General features: G+C 36.3%; 1 protein-coding gene across 1 annotated transcript in view; it reads left to right on the top strand.

Moving 5' to 3' along the window:
• Positions 1-19395, top strand: part of HCN1 (hyperpolarization activated cyclic nucleotide gated potassium channel 1) — a 191712-nt gene that overhangs the window by 161209 nt on the left and 11108 nt on the right. The window contains exon 6 of the mRNA XM_021553855.4: positions 8620-8860. Within this exon, the coding sequence (XP_021409530.1) occupies positions 8620-8860 (241 nt within the window). The remainder of the gene's footprint in view (positions 1-8619; positions 8861-19395) is intronic.

The raw sequence follows: 19395 nt of genomic DNA, 5'->3' as shown, positions 1-19395 counted from the left end.
AAAATTAATCTCCATTTTTATGACCTGCTGATAACTTTTCTGAAGCCAGCTTCCTGTGTCTCATCCTTACAAATGAGCATCATCCTCATGTTTCACTGTAAACCAGGATTCTAAAATCAGCACTTTCAGTATTTTTCTACTTCTGCATGCTGGGGCTCTGGTGCAGCAGCCTGAATGTGGGTCGTGGGCTTCTTACACCTATATTGCAAGCTGCTACTCACAACATAAGATCGCTGAGCCTTTGCACCTGATACCATTCCAGCATCCTTGCCAGTAGTTTCCTTTAGAAGGCAAATTCAAATGGTATGCAATTAGCTTGCCCCAGTTCACATTGCAAAGTAGTGACGAAGGCCGAGTTCAGAATTAGAAAGGGATTGTGCATCCTCCTTATCTTTCTTTTTATATCCTTCTGTTATATATAGACGTGTACCTCTGTAGCTGGTATTGTAAATATTCTAGCACATATACATACAGGCATTCAGGGTCCTGCCACACATTTACCTAAGAAATGTAAATAATTCTGTCATTATAAAATCTCTTTTTCCCCACTTTAAAATGTGAAATATACATGGTCTAACAATGTCTAAATTTTTTGTGTTAGGTAGAGCTAAGATTTTGATATTTCTTGCACCTAATATAAAGTAGGCCTTCATTGAGTAGTTACAAATCAAATTAGATGCAAACTGAAATGTACTTAAACACAATTTCAGTGTGAATATTTCAAGTTCAGCTAACTGGGATTTATCCAGTATAATCAGTAAGTTTTAATGTAAGCCACTTAATAAATTCATAGAGACAGCATTTGAACCAATGGGCTTTTAATTCATTATAAAAGTGTTAACCTAGCAATTAACAAGATAACAGTATTTTTCATCCAGAGCTGCTCAAAAGCTGTAAAATAACTCAGTGAACAAATCACCACTGATTTTTAAATAACTGTTTTCCTGGTTGTTGTTGCAACTGTGTCAACTAAACCATACACATAGGGTGTAGATAAAGAACATTCTCTTCAGAACTTGTTCCGTTTTGGCCATTTGGGTTACAGTACATGGGGGACAGAAGAAAGGAGGAGAGGACAGAGGGAGAGTTGGAATGGCAGAAGGAATTACTTGCCTGTTTCAGAGCACACAGTAAACTTTCTATAGACACATTCACAGCTTCCGTTTCTGAACTTGATCAAACAAGAGTAACTCAGAAACAACACAAAAATGTGTATCCAAACCATAGCTTTCCATTTCTTCTAAGGCATGTTTATGTTTTCCTACCACCTAGTCTTTTCTTCAAACTTTGTTCTAGCCCTCAGTAACCTCTGAGAGCTTCAAACACAGATTTCATCCTCCTTGCTTTCATCCACAAGTTATTCTATGCATGGTCTTCCCTTTCTCAAGTGAGAGAAACCCTGCAAGCTATCCTAAATTCTAATTGTATGTTTTAAACAAGAAAGCACCCCAATCAATATATTTTACTGAATAATTCACACAAATACAATTCAGGCTGCCTTTGTGAAGCTCCACTGTCCTCTTTTTCTTTCTCTCAAGTATAACTACTATACATTGCTATCAGGTGAATCAAGCACTGTCCTGAGAACAGCAGCACTCTTTCCAGCACTATTCTAGAACAAACCCCCTTTTTTTGTGGAGATCAGGTGAAATCTTACTGACTTCACAAGAAGTAGTCTTAATTGAGCAAAGCTGTAAGTAGCAATTGAACTGGTTGTTTTTTTTGTTGTTAATTTTTTTTTTTGGAGTATATAGTATTAAAAAATACACAGATGACATAGAAGGTTAACTGCATATTGATTGATGATGGCAAGTGGGGTTTCAGTACAAAAGTGTAGTAGTGAAAATGGTTTCCAGAACCATTGAACCAGATCACCAGCTGGAGGAGGTGACTGGAAGCTCCAAAGACAGCAGAGAAGCAGTGGTGCAGTAGGGACTAACCTGTGAGCAAGCAAACTGGACAGGGTTTTGTAATTATTAGCAAAACTTTCTCCTCTTTCTTAATCACTGAAAGTGGTTAGAAAAACATGAAAGGTGCTTCATTCATTGTGAAACAAACATGAAGTCTAATTTGTGCCACTTTTCCATGTACTAACACAAAATATGCATAATCACATGGATACTAATAGGGTATCGGTACTGATAGGATTTTTTCAACTTCACATATCTTAGTATTCATTTTCTGCTACAGTGTTAAAGCACATATGTTTAAATCTGTATTCTCATTGGCATAGTGGGCAATTACAATTTAAATTTAAAATTCCTCCTAAAAAATATTTCAGCCTTAATTAAACCCCCCCACACCCAGATATTATTTTTTTAAATACTGTATAGGATTAACAAGTATAACATTCCAGTGTACACACATACAAATGGGAATGAAGATATTTAGTTACTCAGGGGCAGAAAACTGAAATAGTGATTGTTAAATACTTTTGCAAATTGCAGTTTATTTATTCAGTTAATAAGACAGAGCAGTCTCTACAGCAACTGCTCTTATGGTACAGCACTAATTCCACATTACATTCTGTAATAAACTGTGGCTGTTTATTCCAAAAAGCATACACAGAGAAAATTTGTTCAGCAAAACAGTTCAAAGACCTTCAAGAAGTAGAGACTGGTCAGATGAACCAAATTTAACTACTTATCTCAATTATCAGGACTTTACAGGGTTTTGAAATTAGACTGGCTATCTCTCTTTTACAGACTACCTTAAAACATTGGCTGTATTGCTGTTCCCATTTTAAAGCCTCTCGTCCTTTTTCCAGCTGGAAAACAAACTTAAGCAGCATTTAACATGTCAGAACACTGAAGAAGATGAAAGATAAATTCATTCTAAAAATAGTTAGAAAATGGATAAACAGTTGGATGAATATGAGTGCATAGATAGTGTCTTTTTTCTTTCTTTTTCTCTTTTCTAATCTTCTAAATTTAATGGACAATCCAAAGAGGAGCTTGAGATGCACAGGACTGGTTTCTCTTAAGCTCCATTAAATCAATTAACAAGCTGGGAAAAAGATGGATATCTTTCATCAGAATGCCTTTATTGGAGGTTTGGTTGAACCATATTGCCTCAAAAGGATTATTCTGTCTGCATTTGAATTTAATGCAATAATAATACTGAGGCATCAAAAATGCATATAAAGAGTCAAACAAAAAATTCTAATCAAGGAGGGAATGACAGAAAAGTATGCAGAAGGCCAACATTTAATCAACAAAGCCAAGAAAATATAATTGGTCAAATCTTCATCCCTCCTGATTGCAAATGCAAAAAAAAAATATTGTTTTCTGTTAGAAGACAGCAATACCAGCTACCATATGCTCTGTTTAGGGTTGACTTGTCTTAATCTGAGTTGAAAATAGCTAGACAGAAAAAAAAAAAACCCTGCTTTAACTCAGTCCTTTTAGTCCTAGTAGAACCAGAATTTCATTCATAGTTTTGCTGCAAAACCTATGTATTCCTTCCTTCCTTATGCCTAAGTTTATCTCACAGCTGGACGGCAAATTTTCTGCATGTGGATATGCCTTATCTAGGTATATACTGGGAGTCTTGGTAACTGAAGGGCTTTGAAAATGTAAATAGACTGGCTGGTCACTGGTTTTCAAGGCAATTGAAATCCCATGGACTCTCTTTGTCTAAGAGATCAGAGGTTTTTTCAGGTTTTATGACTTGTCTGTAGCTCAGATAAGTTGGCCACCTCAGACCAGAGCATTCATGGGCTTTAAAATATATAACCATAGTGGCTACACAGGGAGCTCTTCTAAGACAGACACAAGGAATATCCAGTTATATTGATAAAATGATAAAATGCAAGGTCCTAAAGGAAAAAGAATAGTGTTTCTTGACACAATTCTAAACATACAGTGGAAGACTTACCATGTTTTAAGTAAAATTTAAGCATAGTACCTATGTTGAAATGTATCAATGTAATTGAAAAATGGAAAGTTGAGGCAATCCCATTCAAAGAGACAAAATATACATAGTTCTTGCTCCTTACATGAAAGACCTCTGAGCAAAATTTATTTTTAAGTCATACACTTCATAGGGATCATAAAACAGAATGTGTCAAAGCAATTTGAACAACTTCAGGTGCACCAGAAATGAAGAATATTGCATCTCATGGCCACATGTAGATTTTCTGGCATTTAACAAGTTGTTAGATAATGATGTAGTCATTCCCTCAGTGGGGTACTAATCCCAGTCCTCCTGACTGCCTGCTGTCATAAAACCTGTGAGAACTTAGTATCAGTGAGATGCCTCCTTTCTGCCAAACTCAACTATAATTGACAAATGGGTTAAAAAATTACAGGAAATCATGAACATGTACAGAATATAGCTCCTTAGAACTGGATTTAAATATATCTAAACTGCTCAAACTAACCCAAATCTCTAAATATAATGCCTTTTCCTATGGTTCCCTCTTAATGATGGGTCAGTAATTTTGCATTTATAAATTATTTCTAAGGGGAAGAATAGTTTTCTCAGTAAAGTGATTTTTTCCTTTCAATGATCAGGAAATTAAGACTGATTTAGTTTTACATCCTTTGAAAGCAAAATGTAAAGGAGCACTCAGAAAAAGAAAAGGTGTTACACTTATACACTAGGTTTTTGCAATAGTATATGGAAGTCTCCTAATAAAGCTAAGTTAAGCCATTACTCCAAATGGCCTACACATAAGAAGAACTTACTTTCTTGTTTGAAGTAGTACCTTTTATTAGCTCAACTGGATTACTGAGAAAAAGTAAAGAACTTTTCAGGCAAATAGATCTTTCAAGAACGTTTTCCTTTTTAATGGAACTTTGTAATGCTTTTTAAAAGCACTACAATCCATCTAAAAATCTTCTGGAAAAGAGGTCCTAAAAACTTTTAGAGATGTCATCAGAGAACTCCAGTCACAGCTGGAACAGCCTTGTGACTGCTTCTGTAATATCTTGAGATACTTCAGAGAAGCCATCAAGAAATATTGCACCCATACAAAATGATAATATCTGATGCTTTAACATCAGTTTGGAAAAAAAAATCTAGAAAGGTCAAGATGAGTAATAAATCCAATATGCTACAAAGGAGCAGAAGCCAGTGTAATTACCTAACCAATCTCTTATATAAAGGAGACCATTGCATCTCTTAATTCTTATGTAAGAGACCAGCAATTGTAATAGATCAACACTTGCTCCATCTAGGTCTGATTCATTCTTGCTCTTTAACCATTATATATAATGCATTCCTAATCCCTTCTTCAAGCTTCATTTGGTATTGTCTTCCCTGATTCTTTCCTCAGGCTTCATTTGGTATTTTCTTCAAGTAGAGGTAAGACAAAATGTCATTTAATGAAGATATTATATTGGTCACCATAGTCTGGTTCCAATCTAGCTCCAAAGAATCAAAAGAAAAATAAGAGTGAAAGATTTTTCTCTGTACAAAATGTCAACTCTTAATTTGTCTGGTTTTTTTGTTACCTCTCTTTTAAAACACGGAACTTTTTCTCCTAGTATTTTCTGAGTTATATAAAATACTTTCATAATCTTTACTGTTTCTTTCTCCCCAGGATGATATTTAAAGTAATACACAAGAACTTGAAATTGCAGAACTGCCTGTGATTAAGATTCAGGGAAATGTATTTTACTTGCTCGGAATGATCTCATATTTAAATAAAAGAACACTTTAAAGAAAAACAAAGCACTTAAAATGACACATTTCTCTCTCCCTCAGTAATTTTCCACCTTCTAACATCTTAAATAAGGGAAGTTTGTACTTTAGTGCAAACTTTCACAGAAAACTAATCAACAAAATGAATGCATTACTAGGAATAACAGCTGAAATTACCTCAGCAGGGTAGTTTTGTAGCTATGTTGGTACCTTCATTAGGCAACTCAGGCTGAGCAGGATAATGTGTGTGTATACATGGGTATATCCAGATACAGATTACATAATGTGAGAGAAAATTTGGCAGAAGATTGAGCCATGGCATAAGATTCCATGGGTGAAAATCCTCTTTCAAGAGTATGTTTTGTTGGAATTTCTAAGATGTGGTGAATTCCTCTCTCAGTGGGTAGAACTGGGTCTACACAAAGGAGTCATTCAGGTCTCAATTCTCCCCTCTCTATATATCATAATGTCTCCTATCATACTGTTAAAGATATGTTAGGGACAACTTCTCTTTTTTTTTTTTTCCAATTTCCCTTTTGTTTATTTCATCTACCCTACTTTTCAGCTTTCACTCCAGACAACTATTCTCCAGGTTTTGTGTTCCTGTGTTCTCACTTTTCAGTAATTTTCATTTCTCAACCTGTTTTTAAAGTCAAGCTTCTTGCCTTCTTTTTTTTTTCCTGTTTATTTTTTTCTAGGCCTTAATGTTCCTTCTTTTTGTTTTCTCCCATTCTCTCTTTCATAGTACTATTCCACCTAAATCTACTTTACTCTTTCTTCCTAATTTTGACTGGAGCTGAACTTTCTACTCTGCCAGCCTTTTCTATGCTTCCCCACCAGCTTCTATATAATTTCCAGTCAATTTTTGTTTTCTTTAGTAATTTCCTTTCTCTGCCTCCTGGACATGCAAGACAAGCTATTCACTTTCAGAAGTAGAAAACAAGCAGCAAACCTTCTGAAAAGTCCCTGAGCAAGACAAGAGAAGTAATAGTTGTTGCCAGCATCAGTGGAGATGGCAGTGAGGCAGTCTCATGGGGAGCAGATGTAGTCTGGGGCTCCTCGTGGGATGCCGCCATACTACTAGCAGTGGGAGAAGCAAATAACTTTCCTTTGGGAGGAAGGTGATGGCAGGAGCCTTACTAATAAATACTGAGTTTAAACAAGAAGGAAAACAAGCTTCTCCTCATACTTTAGAAAGACAGACAGTTGGAATCTCATTACAATACTTATTGCCTCGTAAAAAATATACTTAGAGGGTATCTTGGCATTACCCCTCTTGACCTACTGACAGATTTGAATGTCACCAGTTTGGCAGTCCACATGCTGTTACTTGAGATAATTTTTGGATTCAGGCAAATAGAAGATATCCTGCATCAAATTTACCATGTCTTTTTTACATGGGAAACTAGTTTTTAGGGTGCCTGATGAGATATTTTGCTCAAATTTACTTTTCTAAATCCCACTAGATTTATTTGAAAAGGATGTGATTGCTCAGGAAAAGATGGTTGTTTCTTCACTCTTCTCACTCTTAGTGCATTTGCCTGTGCATTGCTTCAGTAGCAAATGTCTTCCCTTCAGAGGGGAATTCCGACATCTTTCCCAGATGCAGGGGAACTGTGGTAGATTTGAAGAACACACTGTGGTTTTGTTGCTTATGGTGGAAAATGACTTGAACTTCCCCAGCATGTCTACAAGCAGGATATTACACTGTGGGACAGGGAGAGGAAAAGAATTTGTGTGATCTCTGGATAATTATATCTGAGTTTCATGCTCAGGGTTGTCTGTGTGATATATATGAGATAATATGAGACAGTAGATGCATGGGAAGTTGAAAGAGCCACTTCCAGCAGGAATTCAGTAATGGGAATGAGAGCACTGGAGGGTGGAGTGTCTCCTTAACATCAATCTTGAAGTCTTAGTTTAAGAAATGCTAGGGGTACTCCACGGACAATAAAGGCATATTTAGTTTTGCAAAGCAGTTAAGTGACTGCTGGCTGTATTTTTCTTTTATTTATTTTGTCTGCATTTATACACAGATGATTATATTTGCTCTTCCTGCCATGTTGGGTTTGCTACCACAGTACATGTAGCCTGCCTGAGCCCCTCTCTGTGTGCAATACTGATTAGTCTCAGTTTTTCAATATAATGTTAAATCTGTAATGGCAACTGACCATGTTAATTTCCCAACACAATGTAAGGCAAGAATGAGCTCAAAAGTATTTCATAAACTTTTATAGGGTTTGGTTTTGTTCTTTATTTATTTAAAGCAAGTATGACATTTACAGATTTTTTTGGTACTAATCTTTTCATGCAGATGAGCTCATAGTGTGCTCTGTAAATATGAATACAGTTTCTCCTTAGTAGGAGAAATTCTTAAGGCCCTAGGAAAATAGCAGTTCTTTCTGCATATAGGGGCCTGCTTTATACACATCTCTTTAAAAGGCAGAAATTTATTTTTGTGTGTTTATAAAATTAATTAGAAACTGTGCAGGAAATTTTCCTGTTGATTTCAACTAGCTAACTGTAATATATATTTATATTACCACTGGATATTTTTAAAACAGAAAGATGTTACTCGAGTAATATTTGGAAACACAGGGCTTGCATAATTTCATCACTTAATGTAGTTATTGCAACAGCCAATCTGGTTGTCAAGCAGTGTAATTCCTATTTAATTTTTACCTTTCTGTCAGATTGTCCCCTTAAACTCCAATGGGAATAATAAATAACACGTGAAAAGTCACCAGATTATGACAATCTTTAACCTTAGAAATACAAGTCAGACTGCACTTTTGTTTCACTTCACTAGAAACTGATGAAAATGTGGTATAAAGTGAGCACAGAGACACAGAAAAGTCCAATATGAGCAAAAAGAAATTCTTTATAAAGAAAGCAGAATGTGTTTTTTTAAAAGCTCATCATATTGAACATATTTATTGACCATTATTATCATGATGTTTTCATCCCATTTAGGAGATTGTCAACTTCAACTGTCGGAAGCTGGTGGCTACAATGCCTCTTTTTGCTAATGCAGACCCAAATTTTGTGACTGCCATGCTAAGCAAACTGAGATTTGAGGTGTTCCAACCTGGAGATTATATTATCCGAGAAGGGGCTGTGGGTAAGAAGATGTATTTCATTCAACATGGTGTTGCTGGTGTCATCACCAAGTCCAACAAGGAGCTGAAGCTGACAGATGGCTCTTACTTTGGAGGTGAGTAGGAATAATGATAACACTGGAGTGAATGCACTGGAACAAAACACGTACCGATAACAGATAAAAAGATAAAGATACAGATAAAAGATAAAAAGAGACTTTTGAATAAGTTAACTAAGATTTGCTTGCCTAGACAATTCAAACCACAGTGAAATTTACAAAATATTTCTGAGCAAAATATTCAGTCTACTTACTGTTGCGAGGACAGCTATTACAAATGCAGAATGACCTTCTAGAATTTTGAAGTTATTTTGAATTAAGATAACTGTTATTTAACATAAAATATTTAAATATAAATATAATAATTTGCATAGTAAGTTTATAGCTTTTTAAAGGTAAAATTGACAGGTTTAATCTTTAAAAAATAATACAATTTTTTGAATCATTAATCCAAAGGTAAAAATCACAGGAAGAATTGCAAAATTAGCAATGAATAGTGAAGCATTATTTACATGGGATATTTTGTAATTCATTAATATTTCAACATGTTGTTAGTGCTTTTTCACTGAATTTTAGCACACATCAATGTTTATCCTGACAATATATACCATGAGAAAGTGGACTTTGTATCTGACTAGGTAGCTGTCTAACAGATGCATATTAATAAAAATCAGGCATTAATTTTAATCCTAATTAAATTAATCTGGTAATCCTAATGAAAAATAGTTATTTGTTTAGTTGAAGGCATCTGAATATGTATATCTTGATGAACACAATTTTCTTGTATATAATAATTGATGGTACAAAATAGCTGTTCCCTGTGACTGTAAATTGTCTTTGTGCAATAGAATAGGTGTCTGCTTCCAATAGCAGCACAAAGGCTGGTTTTCAGAAGCTGCTTGATTATTTGTGTGTGTACCACTGCTGCCCACGAGAGTTACAGTTAGCTGGTCATTGTATAATTTGCTGTTGAATTCCATGAATGATCCCATAACTGACCTGAATGCCTTTCAGAAAATGCTCAGTTGAAAGCCTAATCAGTGCCATTTAGATGGTATACAGAAGGGGGAAGCTAAGAAAAGTGAATTGGGCTCAGCGTTTCAATTGGGCTGTAGAGTTACTTAACTAATCCCATTTTAGCATAATACGCTAAAGCAACTCCTACTGATCTGGCCAGAAGACCTTGTCACTTTGAAGTAGCCTTTGCAAGGTGATTTGTATCACCAGTATTTGTAGAAGCACTTTGGTAAAGAGGTCTTGTGCTTATCCCACAGGATTAAACTGTAGATGCTGAAGACAGGAGATTAAGCAGGAGGAAAAGGTAAATGCTGAGGATGAAGAAACAGAGTAACCTTGGTCTTGGTCTCCTCTATGCTTAGCAGTGCCCTAGTTTATGAAAATGAGTTTGCAAGAGCCTGCGTGCGGAATCTGGCCATAATACTGCTCTGAACCAGCAGAGGATCAGAGGAGATTGCACATGAAAAGTATTTTACATAACTGTCAGCCTGTTGTTGCAGTGCAAACAACTATTTAGCTCATCCAATTCAACTGCTACCCTTCTTAACAGGAATGCAGACAAAAAAATAAGCTACTTGCAATATCCAGACACTACAGGAACTTATTACTCTACATACCAAAGCACTTTTGCTCATCGAAACTGCAGCTGGGATGAGACAGGTGTTGCAAAAATGGGTGGTAATGCATCCAGAGCCTGCTGGGGCAAGCAGAAGGTAATAGTTGCTGCTGTAGCATGGAGGGGTGAGGAGAGGTGAAAAAAGACAAGTGCACTGGGAGAGAGAACCTGAGAGAGGAAATGCCTCAAGATCCAGAGTGGTGTGGCTCAGACCTATTGTAGCAAAACACTATATATTGTGAATTTCCAGAACTGTATTTCCAGCTGGGGAGATTAAAGACCTGTCTGGATCAGAGAAGCTGTGGATGCCCTATCCACAGATATGTTCGAGACCAGTCTGGATTGGTCCCTGAGCAACCTGATCTAGTGAATGGCATCCATGACAAGGGCATTGGAACTAGATAATCCTTAAGGCCCCTTATAATTAAAACCATTCTATGATTTTATTTATAATTAAAACCATTCTATGATTTTATTTATAATTAAAACCATCCTATGATTTTATAATTCTATGACTGCAGCTGAAAAGAGAGAAAACAAGCTGCAAATAAAATATCTTGGTTTGGATTGTCAAAGCAGAAAATAAAAAACAGTTCTAAAATTCTCATCTCTCTGGAGAATACCCACTTTCCCTGAAGTATGTATCAGAATCTGAGTAAAGCTTCCTAACCAAAGCAGACACAAGGAATATTGCATAGTGATAAGATAATAAACTGAAAGGTCAGGGCTGCATTCAAATCCTAAGACCAATAGCCACTTTTTTGCTTAAAGGACACATGATAAATCTGTAGCTGACACTATGTTTAAGATGCTACTTGTAACAACCAATCTGTATAGCTGCCAGGTCTAATACAATACATCAATATCAACACCCGAGCTCCCAAAAGCAAGTACAGGGCACACAGGTGACAGAGTGCCATGCCTAAACAGAACATTTTTTAATTTTTAAACGTCTTATGTTTTGAAAGTTCCACATCCCAGCTCAGAGATGCTAATTTCTGTGTGTCAGGTATATCCCAGAGTTGAATTACCTGGGGACCTTGACTCTGGAGAGATTTGCAGGCTCACCTTCAGAATAATGAAAGTTTTCACCAGCATCTTGCCTTGGATTTGGAAAATCAACCTCTTCATATGTAAAATATTTCTGTACTAACAACATTGTATCAGGAAAAAAATTCAGGTAAAAGAAACTTAGCAGTAAAAAACAAGAACCCTTAAGTTGTGGGAGAACTGGAGATTAGTGTGAAAGCCAAGATTTAAGAGGAACCAAAGCCTAATCACAAGTATTTGGGAGTGACTTGAATGGAAACTGTTGGGAGAATGAAAGGCTGGAAAACCAAAAGTTGCAGTAAAAAAGAGGAAATATTTTGAGATTTGAGGACTGATGTTGAACATTTAAATTCTCTTGCTTGATCTTTGTTTTTAATTAAAAACAGATCCAGTCTAATAGGAAACCAAATAAACCTTACCAACCTTAGTTAGTTGGTAATTCTTCTCGAAAAGAATATGCCTGGATAGCCACCAGTAGAATAGATGAATCAGACTATACCTCTGCTGTATGCTCTCAGTTCATTTTTGAGGGATATTCAAAGTGATGGCAATAGAAAGACCTGGGCTTGATTACTGTCTGCCTCCTTTCTCACCAGTGCTCACTGGTGTCTCCTTTTGTGGGGAGGAGTAAATACAATACTGTAACCACAAAGATCTTGTGGTTTATTCCTTGGTATTTCTGTGGGAAGAGCATTATGTCCCTTGACCTTCATGTGTGTTCATTAATGTAATCTTCTTGAAGTTTGTGTGCAGGAGCAATTTTTAACCCAGCAGTGTACAGGATGCTCATTTTCATCCCATTAAGTGGGTTTTTTTCAGACTTCTGGTTGAAGGACATTATCATCCTACATATCTCCTCCAAGTGCTAGTAGGAATTTGAAAGCAGCTTCTGGTACTAAAGAATACATTAAACTACTTTTCACTATCCTGTGCAGTTATATAGGCAATTCTACATCAGTGAAATTATGTAAGCCACAGTTACCAGTGAAGAATCATGGGATTTTAATACTCTATAGTGGCCTTTATTTTATTTATTTTAATTGAACTATATCTTATACTTTTAAAATATTTTTGGATTTTTTATGTCCTCCTTAATTTTGCTAATAGTTCCCCATTATTAGAAGTTTTGCTTCTAGTTCCTCATTATTAGAAATGGGATTGCTGACACTATCAGCATAGCAGTAGGTACATCTTTTCCTTGTACAAGAGAAACTTCTCACACTGACACTGACACAGTTTTCATAGTGAAGAAATAAGGTTCCCCTAAATAGAAATTACCACAGAATCATAGAAAAATAAAACAGCTTGGGTTGAAAGGGAGGTTAGCATCATCTACTTCTTCTCCCCCTGCCATGGTCATGGACACCTTTCAACAGACCAGGTTGCTAAGAGTTCCACCCGAGTGTTCATCCTTCAACACTTCCAGGGATGGGGCATCCACAACCTCTCTGGACAACCTGTGCCAACTCCTAATCACTCTCACAGTAAAGAATTTTTTCTTAGTATTTAATGTAAATCTATTCTGTTTCAGTTTGAAGCCATTTCCCCTTGTCCTTTCACCACATGATCTTTTAAAAACTCTTTTTCTTTCTTGGAGACTCCCTTCAGCTACCAGAGGATCTCAGTTAGGTCACTTCTAAGCCTTCTCTTTTCCAGGTTCAAAAGTTCTGTCAGCCTTGCCTTATAGGAAAGGTGCTCCAGCCTCATCTTGGCCTCCTCTGGATTTGTTCCAACAAGTCTAAGTCTTTCCTATTCTTGGAGACCCCAGGGCTGGATGCAGTTCTCCAGGTGGGTGTCAGCAGAGCAGAGCAGAGGGGCAGAATCCCCTCCCTCCCCTGCTGCCCACGGGGCTCTGGATGCAGCCCAGGACACGTTTGGCTCTCTGGGCTGTGAGTGCCATGGCCGGGCCATGTGCAGCCTCTCACCCACAGCACCCCCAAGCCCTTCTGGGCAGGGCTGCTCTGGGTCTGCTCATGCCCAGCCTGGGCTGGTGCCAGGGGTTATTCCTACCTGGGTGCAGCACCAGCACCTGGCCTTGTTAAACCTCTTCAGATTCCCAAGGGCCACTTCTCGAGCTTGTCCACGTCTCTTTGGATGGTATCCCATCCTTCAGGAGTGTCAACTGTCATTGCAAATTTGCTGAGAGTGCTCTCAATTCCTTAATTTATTTTATTAATGAAGACACTATGCAAGACTGGTCCCAGTATGGATCCCTGAGGGACACCATTTGTCACTTACATCCCTCAGGATTCTGAGCCATTGACTAGTACCCTCTGGATGTGACCATATAACCATAGAAGGAATTATGATCTCCTTCTAGCTGCCTGTAGGGTAAATGACATGTGATTAAGGTCAGGAGAGAATGAATGGATGTTATGGACTATGTTAACACATAGGACAAAACTGTAGGGAAGAGCGTGGGGAGCGAGAGAGATGTCAACAGAGAGAGAACTCTGTAGGTAAGGAGTCAGGTTGTGAGTGGTGCAAATAATTGGGACTCAGAGCAGCTGACAGTGCAGGGGAACATCATGGGCATGAGACTGATGGGAAAGGGAGGAAAACACAAGTGGCGAGCATAGATCTGAGCAGCCTCCAGAAGCTGGAAAAGAGTGGGAAGGTGCTTACACCTATCCCTTTTGGATAGCAAGTTGGAAAACCTGACTGCACAAGTGTTTGCAGTTAAGCTAAATTGAAAGCTTGAGATCAACACATTTGAACTCAGCTTCCTGGGATGGAGAATAAGAATCAGGAGGCAGGTGAAAAATGTAAGCAATTGAGGATGTTGTGATTATGAAGTGGTTTAATTTTCTTGTCATCTTGTCTGTGGTCCTGAATATCTACAGGGTAGAATACTGAAAATACAAAGTACACAGCAGTGGATAATGACAGCTCCCCCATTTTTGCTTTCTCTGTCTCAGTGCACATTTGTCTTCCTCTTTAATACCTTGGTAGTTCAAACTCATTTATGATATAACTAGTAATAAAAGGCAGGAAGGAAATTGCCAGGTTTCAATCCTATTGATCCTTTTCCTCTCAGTACCAGGTGATTGGATTAGAAATTGCTCATTTTGTGACAGGAGGAATTACTGAACAGATTGTGTCTTAATTCTTCACTGTACATACAAAATTGGCAAAATGAAAAGATTTTGACATCTTTTGAGATAAAACACAAGACTATGAGTATTTTGCTTATAGACGAGATTAGTTTACGAGTTACTGGGGCTTTACAGAGCAGAATTATTAACATATCTGATGAGCCTAATACTAATTTAATTTACCTATACCAATACATATTGATAGAGACTGATATACTACCACTGCTGTGTGGATATTCTAATTTTTGCTGTGGTAAATTGCTTCAGAAAGACTTCATAATAATTACCAATATAAGTTGGTAATTCAAAATCTCTGATAATTAATCAGACATTAATTATCAAACATGCAGTAGTGTAATAAACTAAAGAGATGTTTGCTTTAATACAATAAAGCCTTTCCAATTATCTCCTTCCTCCTACTCAGATGTGTGGGTCTTAAGGCTGCTTCAGTCATGACAGTAAGATCAGTTCCTGCAACTTCTCCTTCCCTCCTGGAAAGGCCTTCTGCACCCTGATACCTTGTGACCCTGCACTTCTCTGCACATCCCTCACCCCAGATTCAGTCAGACGGTGTTCCCATGTACTCTGCTACAGTTGGCAGGCTCCTGCTTGGAGGACCAAGTGGAAAAGCAAATTTAAACCATTGATAATTTGCCTCAGATAGTTACCCCTGCAAAACATAGAAGTTTTAAGCTGTCCCAAAGCTAGTGCAGAGGACTTTGAAGAGCAGGAGTGGTTTCATGAGGTCCTGTGCCTTGCCAGCTGCCAGCCCTATGGAATCAGAATCAGAGAAGAGACTGAGGACAGGTAGTCCTGGTTTAGATAAGCACTTGCTGAGCTGCCTCCATAAACTAGCGTGTTAGAGAGGGGCTGACATGCCTACAGAGAGGAAAAGAAGGGAATAAATCCCACACTGCCCAACCAGTATGGCTCAGCACAGCTTATTCAAAGGAGGATTTATGGGAACACGTTCAGGACTCTGCCATTACTTCATTTGGTTACTCACTGGTGGACAGAGGCCTGATTGTTCACTGTGGTCTCATCCTGCTCATTTCTGTAGTCACTGGCAAAATTCCTCTCAACCACAAAGGACACAAGATAAGACTGGTCTCCCTGCTATCTTTTCCTTTCTCCATCTGTTTCCCCACCTGTGTTTACACAGGCTTTCCCTCATGCAGCAGCCCAGACATATGTTCCTGGAAATTTAACCCTTTTTTTTCTGTTTTAAACAGATACTGTGTTAGAGCTGAAGGAATGTGATACTACTAGGGAAATCCAAACTTAGTGTTTAGGAAGTGCAGACATATTTTTATTAATTAGGTCTGGGTGTCCTAGGTTTTGTTAGTTGAAGGAATTTCCTAATTCCAGTAGATAAGTCTGCAGTTATTCATGCTGCCCAATATTTGATGTAACCATTGCAGATCCTGCTCCCGATTGTTTTTTCCCCCACTGAAAATCCCAATAGTATCATGCCTCTTGGAGTCAGTAGATAAATAATTTTCTAGACTAAATAAAACTCATACTGCTTATTTTTATTCTATCAACTTCTAGATATTTTGAACATGAAGAAATAAATGTGATTTAGGAAAAAAAAAATGAGGTGTATATATGAGAGTTACTGTGTATGATACGAAACTGTATTGGCCTATTTGTTGCATTATAATAAGAGACAAGTACATGTTTTATTTTACTTACTCAAAGGCAGATATCACTATTTGTGCTTCATGTCATCTTTCATCTAGCAAATCTATCTAGAAACCAGATTCTCATTGCTGTCTTCCCAGACAATGTCCCAGAGACATATTATATAGCATCTTTTCTTTTTTGGTTTATTTTTTGCAATATGTACTTCATTGAATACTTTTAATTTTAAATGTTTTATTTTGCTTAAATTATTGAATGCAGGTTTAACATTTACCCCTCTGCACTTGAAATTCTAATAAACTCTATCTTGCATTTGCTGCAGCTTGTAGAGGGCCAATTAGACAGAACTTCTTTGACCTACCTATTATTTATGGAGCTTTTCCCCCTCTCGGAACAGTAACTGTCAGTATATTTTAGACCAGTGCAGTGGAAAATAATACCATGGGAAATGTTGAGTCACTTTAGATTATATTTTGCCACTTATTTTTTTCTGGTTACACTCTAGGTGCTTCCTTTTGATAAAATACTTTAAAAGATTTGCAGTATAATTCTGATTATAAATAGAAAAAAATCTGTTGAAGTGCTTTACGTATGGACACTATGATATGATATGATACGATTTATAATTTTACATTTTGCAAAATACTGCATATGGCTATTCCTTATTCAAAGTAGTGGTGGATAAAGCCTTTCAATATTCATACTATAATCCAGATAGTTAATTATAAGTAGCCCCACTGAGGTGTGATTATTCGTATTCTTAATAGCAGGGACATAATTAAATGCTTTAAGGGAGCAGGATCTCCATATCTCCATGCCAACTCATTTGTAAAACATTTTTCAGATGAACAGTATAGAACATTTTTCTAAAAATAATGTCTGCAAGAGGGCCTAAAAATTAAATATCTTTTTGGCACAGACTAATCTACCATTTTGAGGCTACATAATATGCAATAGTCTTCATAATATTGCATAATTTCTTGTTGACAATAAATTGGTGTGTTGTCCTTTTGACACCATATTTTATATGGAAAATAATAATGAATCACTTCTTGCTATTCAAACTCAGTAATTTTTAGAAGTGCAAGAGAATTTTTAGGAAGATAGAATGAAAATAATAGTATTTTATGTTAAAAGGTAGAAGCTGATTTGGGTTTAGGAGTTTTATTAGTTAGCAAACATAAATATAAATTTTACAGTATTCATAATAATAACACAAGTAGTAAGTCTTGCAATCTAAAAGCATAAATACATTGTAATTATAATTCTGCTAATTCATTAACAGTATACATTTTTAATTTAAACTTTATATAACTAGATACAAGTAGAATATTACATAGAATGCCTGGGAAATACATTGTAATTATAATTCTGCTAATTCATTAACAGTATACATTTTTAATTTAAACTTTATATAACTAGACACAAGTAGAATATTACATAGAATGCCTGGGAAATCAAATGTGGTCAACACAGATAAAGCGGAAGATTTTTTAATTTCACACAGTAGAATTCTAACTAAATTCTAACTAAATATTTGAGTTTAGATTAAATATTTAATCTAAATATTTAATTCAGAACTGACAGTCTCTGATAATTTTTTTAAATAATTTAATGAAAAGAAGTACAATATTTTTATAGTCAACTTTAATTAAGGTTGAATAGTTTAAATTGTAACTGTTATTGTTTGCCAAACTCAAGATTACAAGAGCATTCCACAGAATACATAAGGAACTAAATGGTTTTTTTCAATAGGCAGTAAGCGTCCATTGGAATAAAAATAGGAGTAAATAAATTACATAAAATCACTTTTGGCCTTTGACACAGTGTATGAAAACTAAATCTCTACTCAGGCATATTATCTTAGAATCTTAGCTTAATTATTATTTTTTTAAGCATATGAAATTATTATCAGTAAAGCTGTGAGCTTTTACAAGATAATAAATAGACTATCTTAAGATATCTTTGTAGAAAGAACATTTCAATAAATTAGAAGAAAAATGTATGGATGCTCTGTTATAAATAGTACTAAAGAGAAAATACGCAGGTTTTTTTTCTATTTTATAAAATTACCCTAAGCTTTTCTTCTGTCTTTCAGACCTTTCTTAGAAGAACACAGGAAAATAGTCAGGATGTAAGAAATATTTCTAAGTCTAGATGTGGCACTCAGGGCCAGGGTCTGGCTGACAGGGTGGTGTTCAGTTAAAGGTCAGACTTTATGATCTTAGAGGTCCAACCTCAGTCATTCTGTGTTTCTGTTACTGGCTTTTATCTGTTCTACTAATGAAAACTTGGCCACAGTTATTTTCAGTCCCTGCACATGGAAAAAAGCAAAGAGAGGTTAGGATGAAAAATAAAAAGTTCCTGCCTAGGTAACTTGCCACTTTTTATTAAGATAAGAAACTGGTTTCTCCTAGCTAAGTGGCATAAAAGACACATTTGGAGGTAGGTAAAGAAAGGAACATACTCTCAGGGTTGTTGGCAAACCCTAAATAAATGTTTTTAAAATAAGTATTTGTCTATAAATTCTATCAAAGTTTGGGTCAATTAAATGTAGGAGTTCTTTTCAAATGAACAATTATTCCCAAAGTATATTTTTGCTATCCCTTCTGCTATTTTTACATTAAATTAAATAAAATACTATTAATTAAAATGTGAACATGTGGAGAACTCTGTCTTCAGAGACAGAAATTTCAAATTACTACAAACAAGCAATAAATATGTTATCTAAACTAACGTACGTGTTTTGTTTGGGATTTTGTCTGAGGAATTTCAGGTGTTTTTTTGTTATTTGTCTGGTTAGATTTTTTTAATAGGATGACTAATAAGGGCAACACCTATTAGTTTTACAAATACATATATTTAAAATACGTTCAGGTATTTAGTTTAAAAAGCAATAAATAAAAGACTGGAGATGGGATATTACAGAAGTTGCTTTTAATTCTAATCAGCCATCTTCAGTCCCTCTTCAAAACGAGAACTATTCGGTTATGTGTCCAGGCTGCCTTATGAACCCTCTCTCCAACTGATGAACCCAGATATCTGAAAACAACCCAACAGACAATTATTGCTGTCATATTTTAAATGAAGAGGTCATGCAGGCTGTATCTCCTAACTCAAACTGACTTCTCTACAATTCCATATTTAGTGTAAACATGGTGGCAAAAGCT

The sequence above is a fragment of the Lonchura striata genome, chromosome Z, assembly GCF_050655825.1.
Source record: "Lonchura striata isolate lonStrDom1 chromosome Z, ASM5065582v1, whole genome shotgun sequence".
Classification (NCBI taxonomy): Eukaryota; Metazoa; Chordata; class Aves; order Passeriformes; family Estrildidae; genus Lonchura; species Lonchura striata.
Note: the sequence above shows the minus strand (reverse complement) of the source record. Positions and strands in the feature narration are given on the sequence as shown.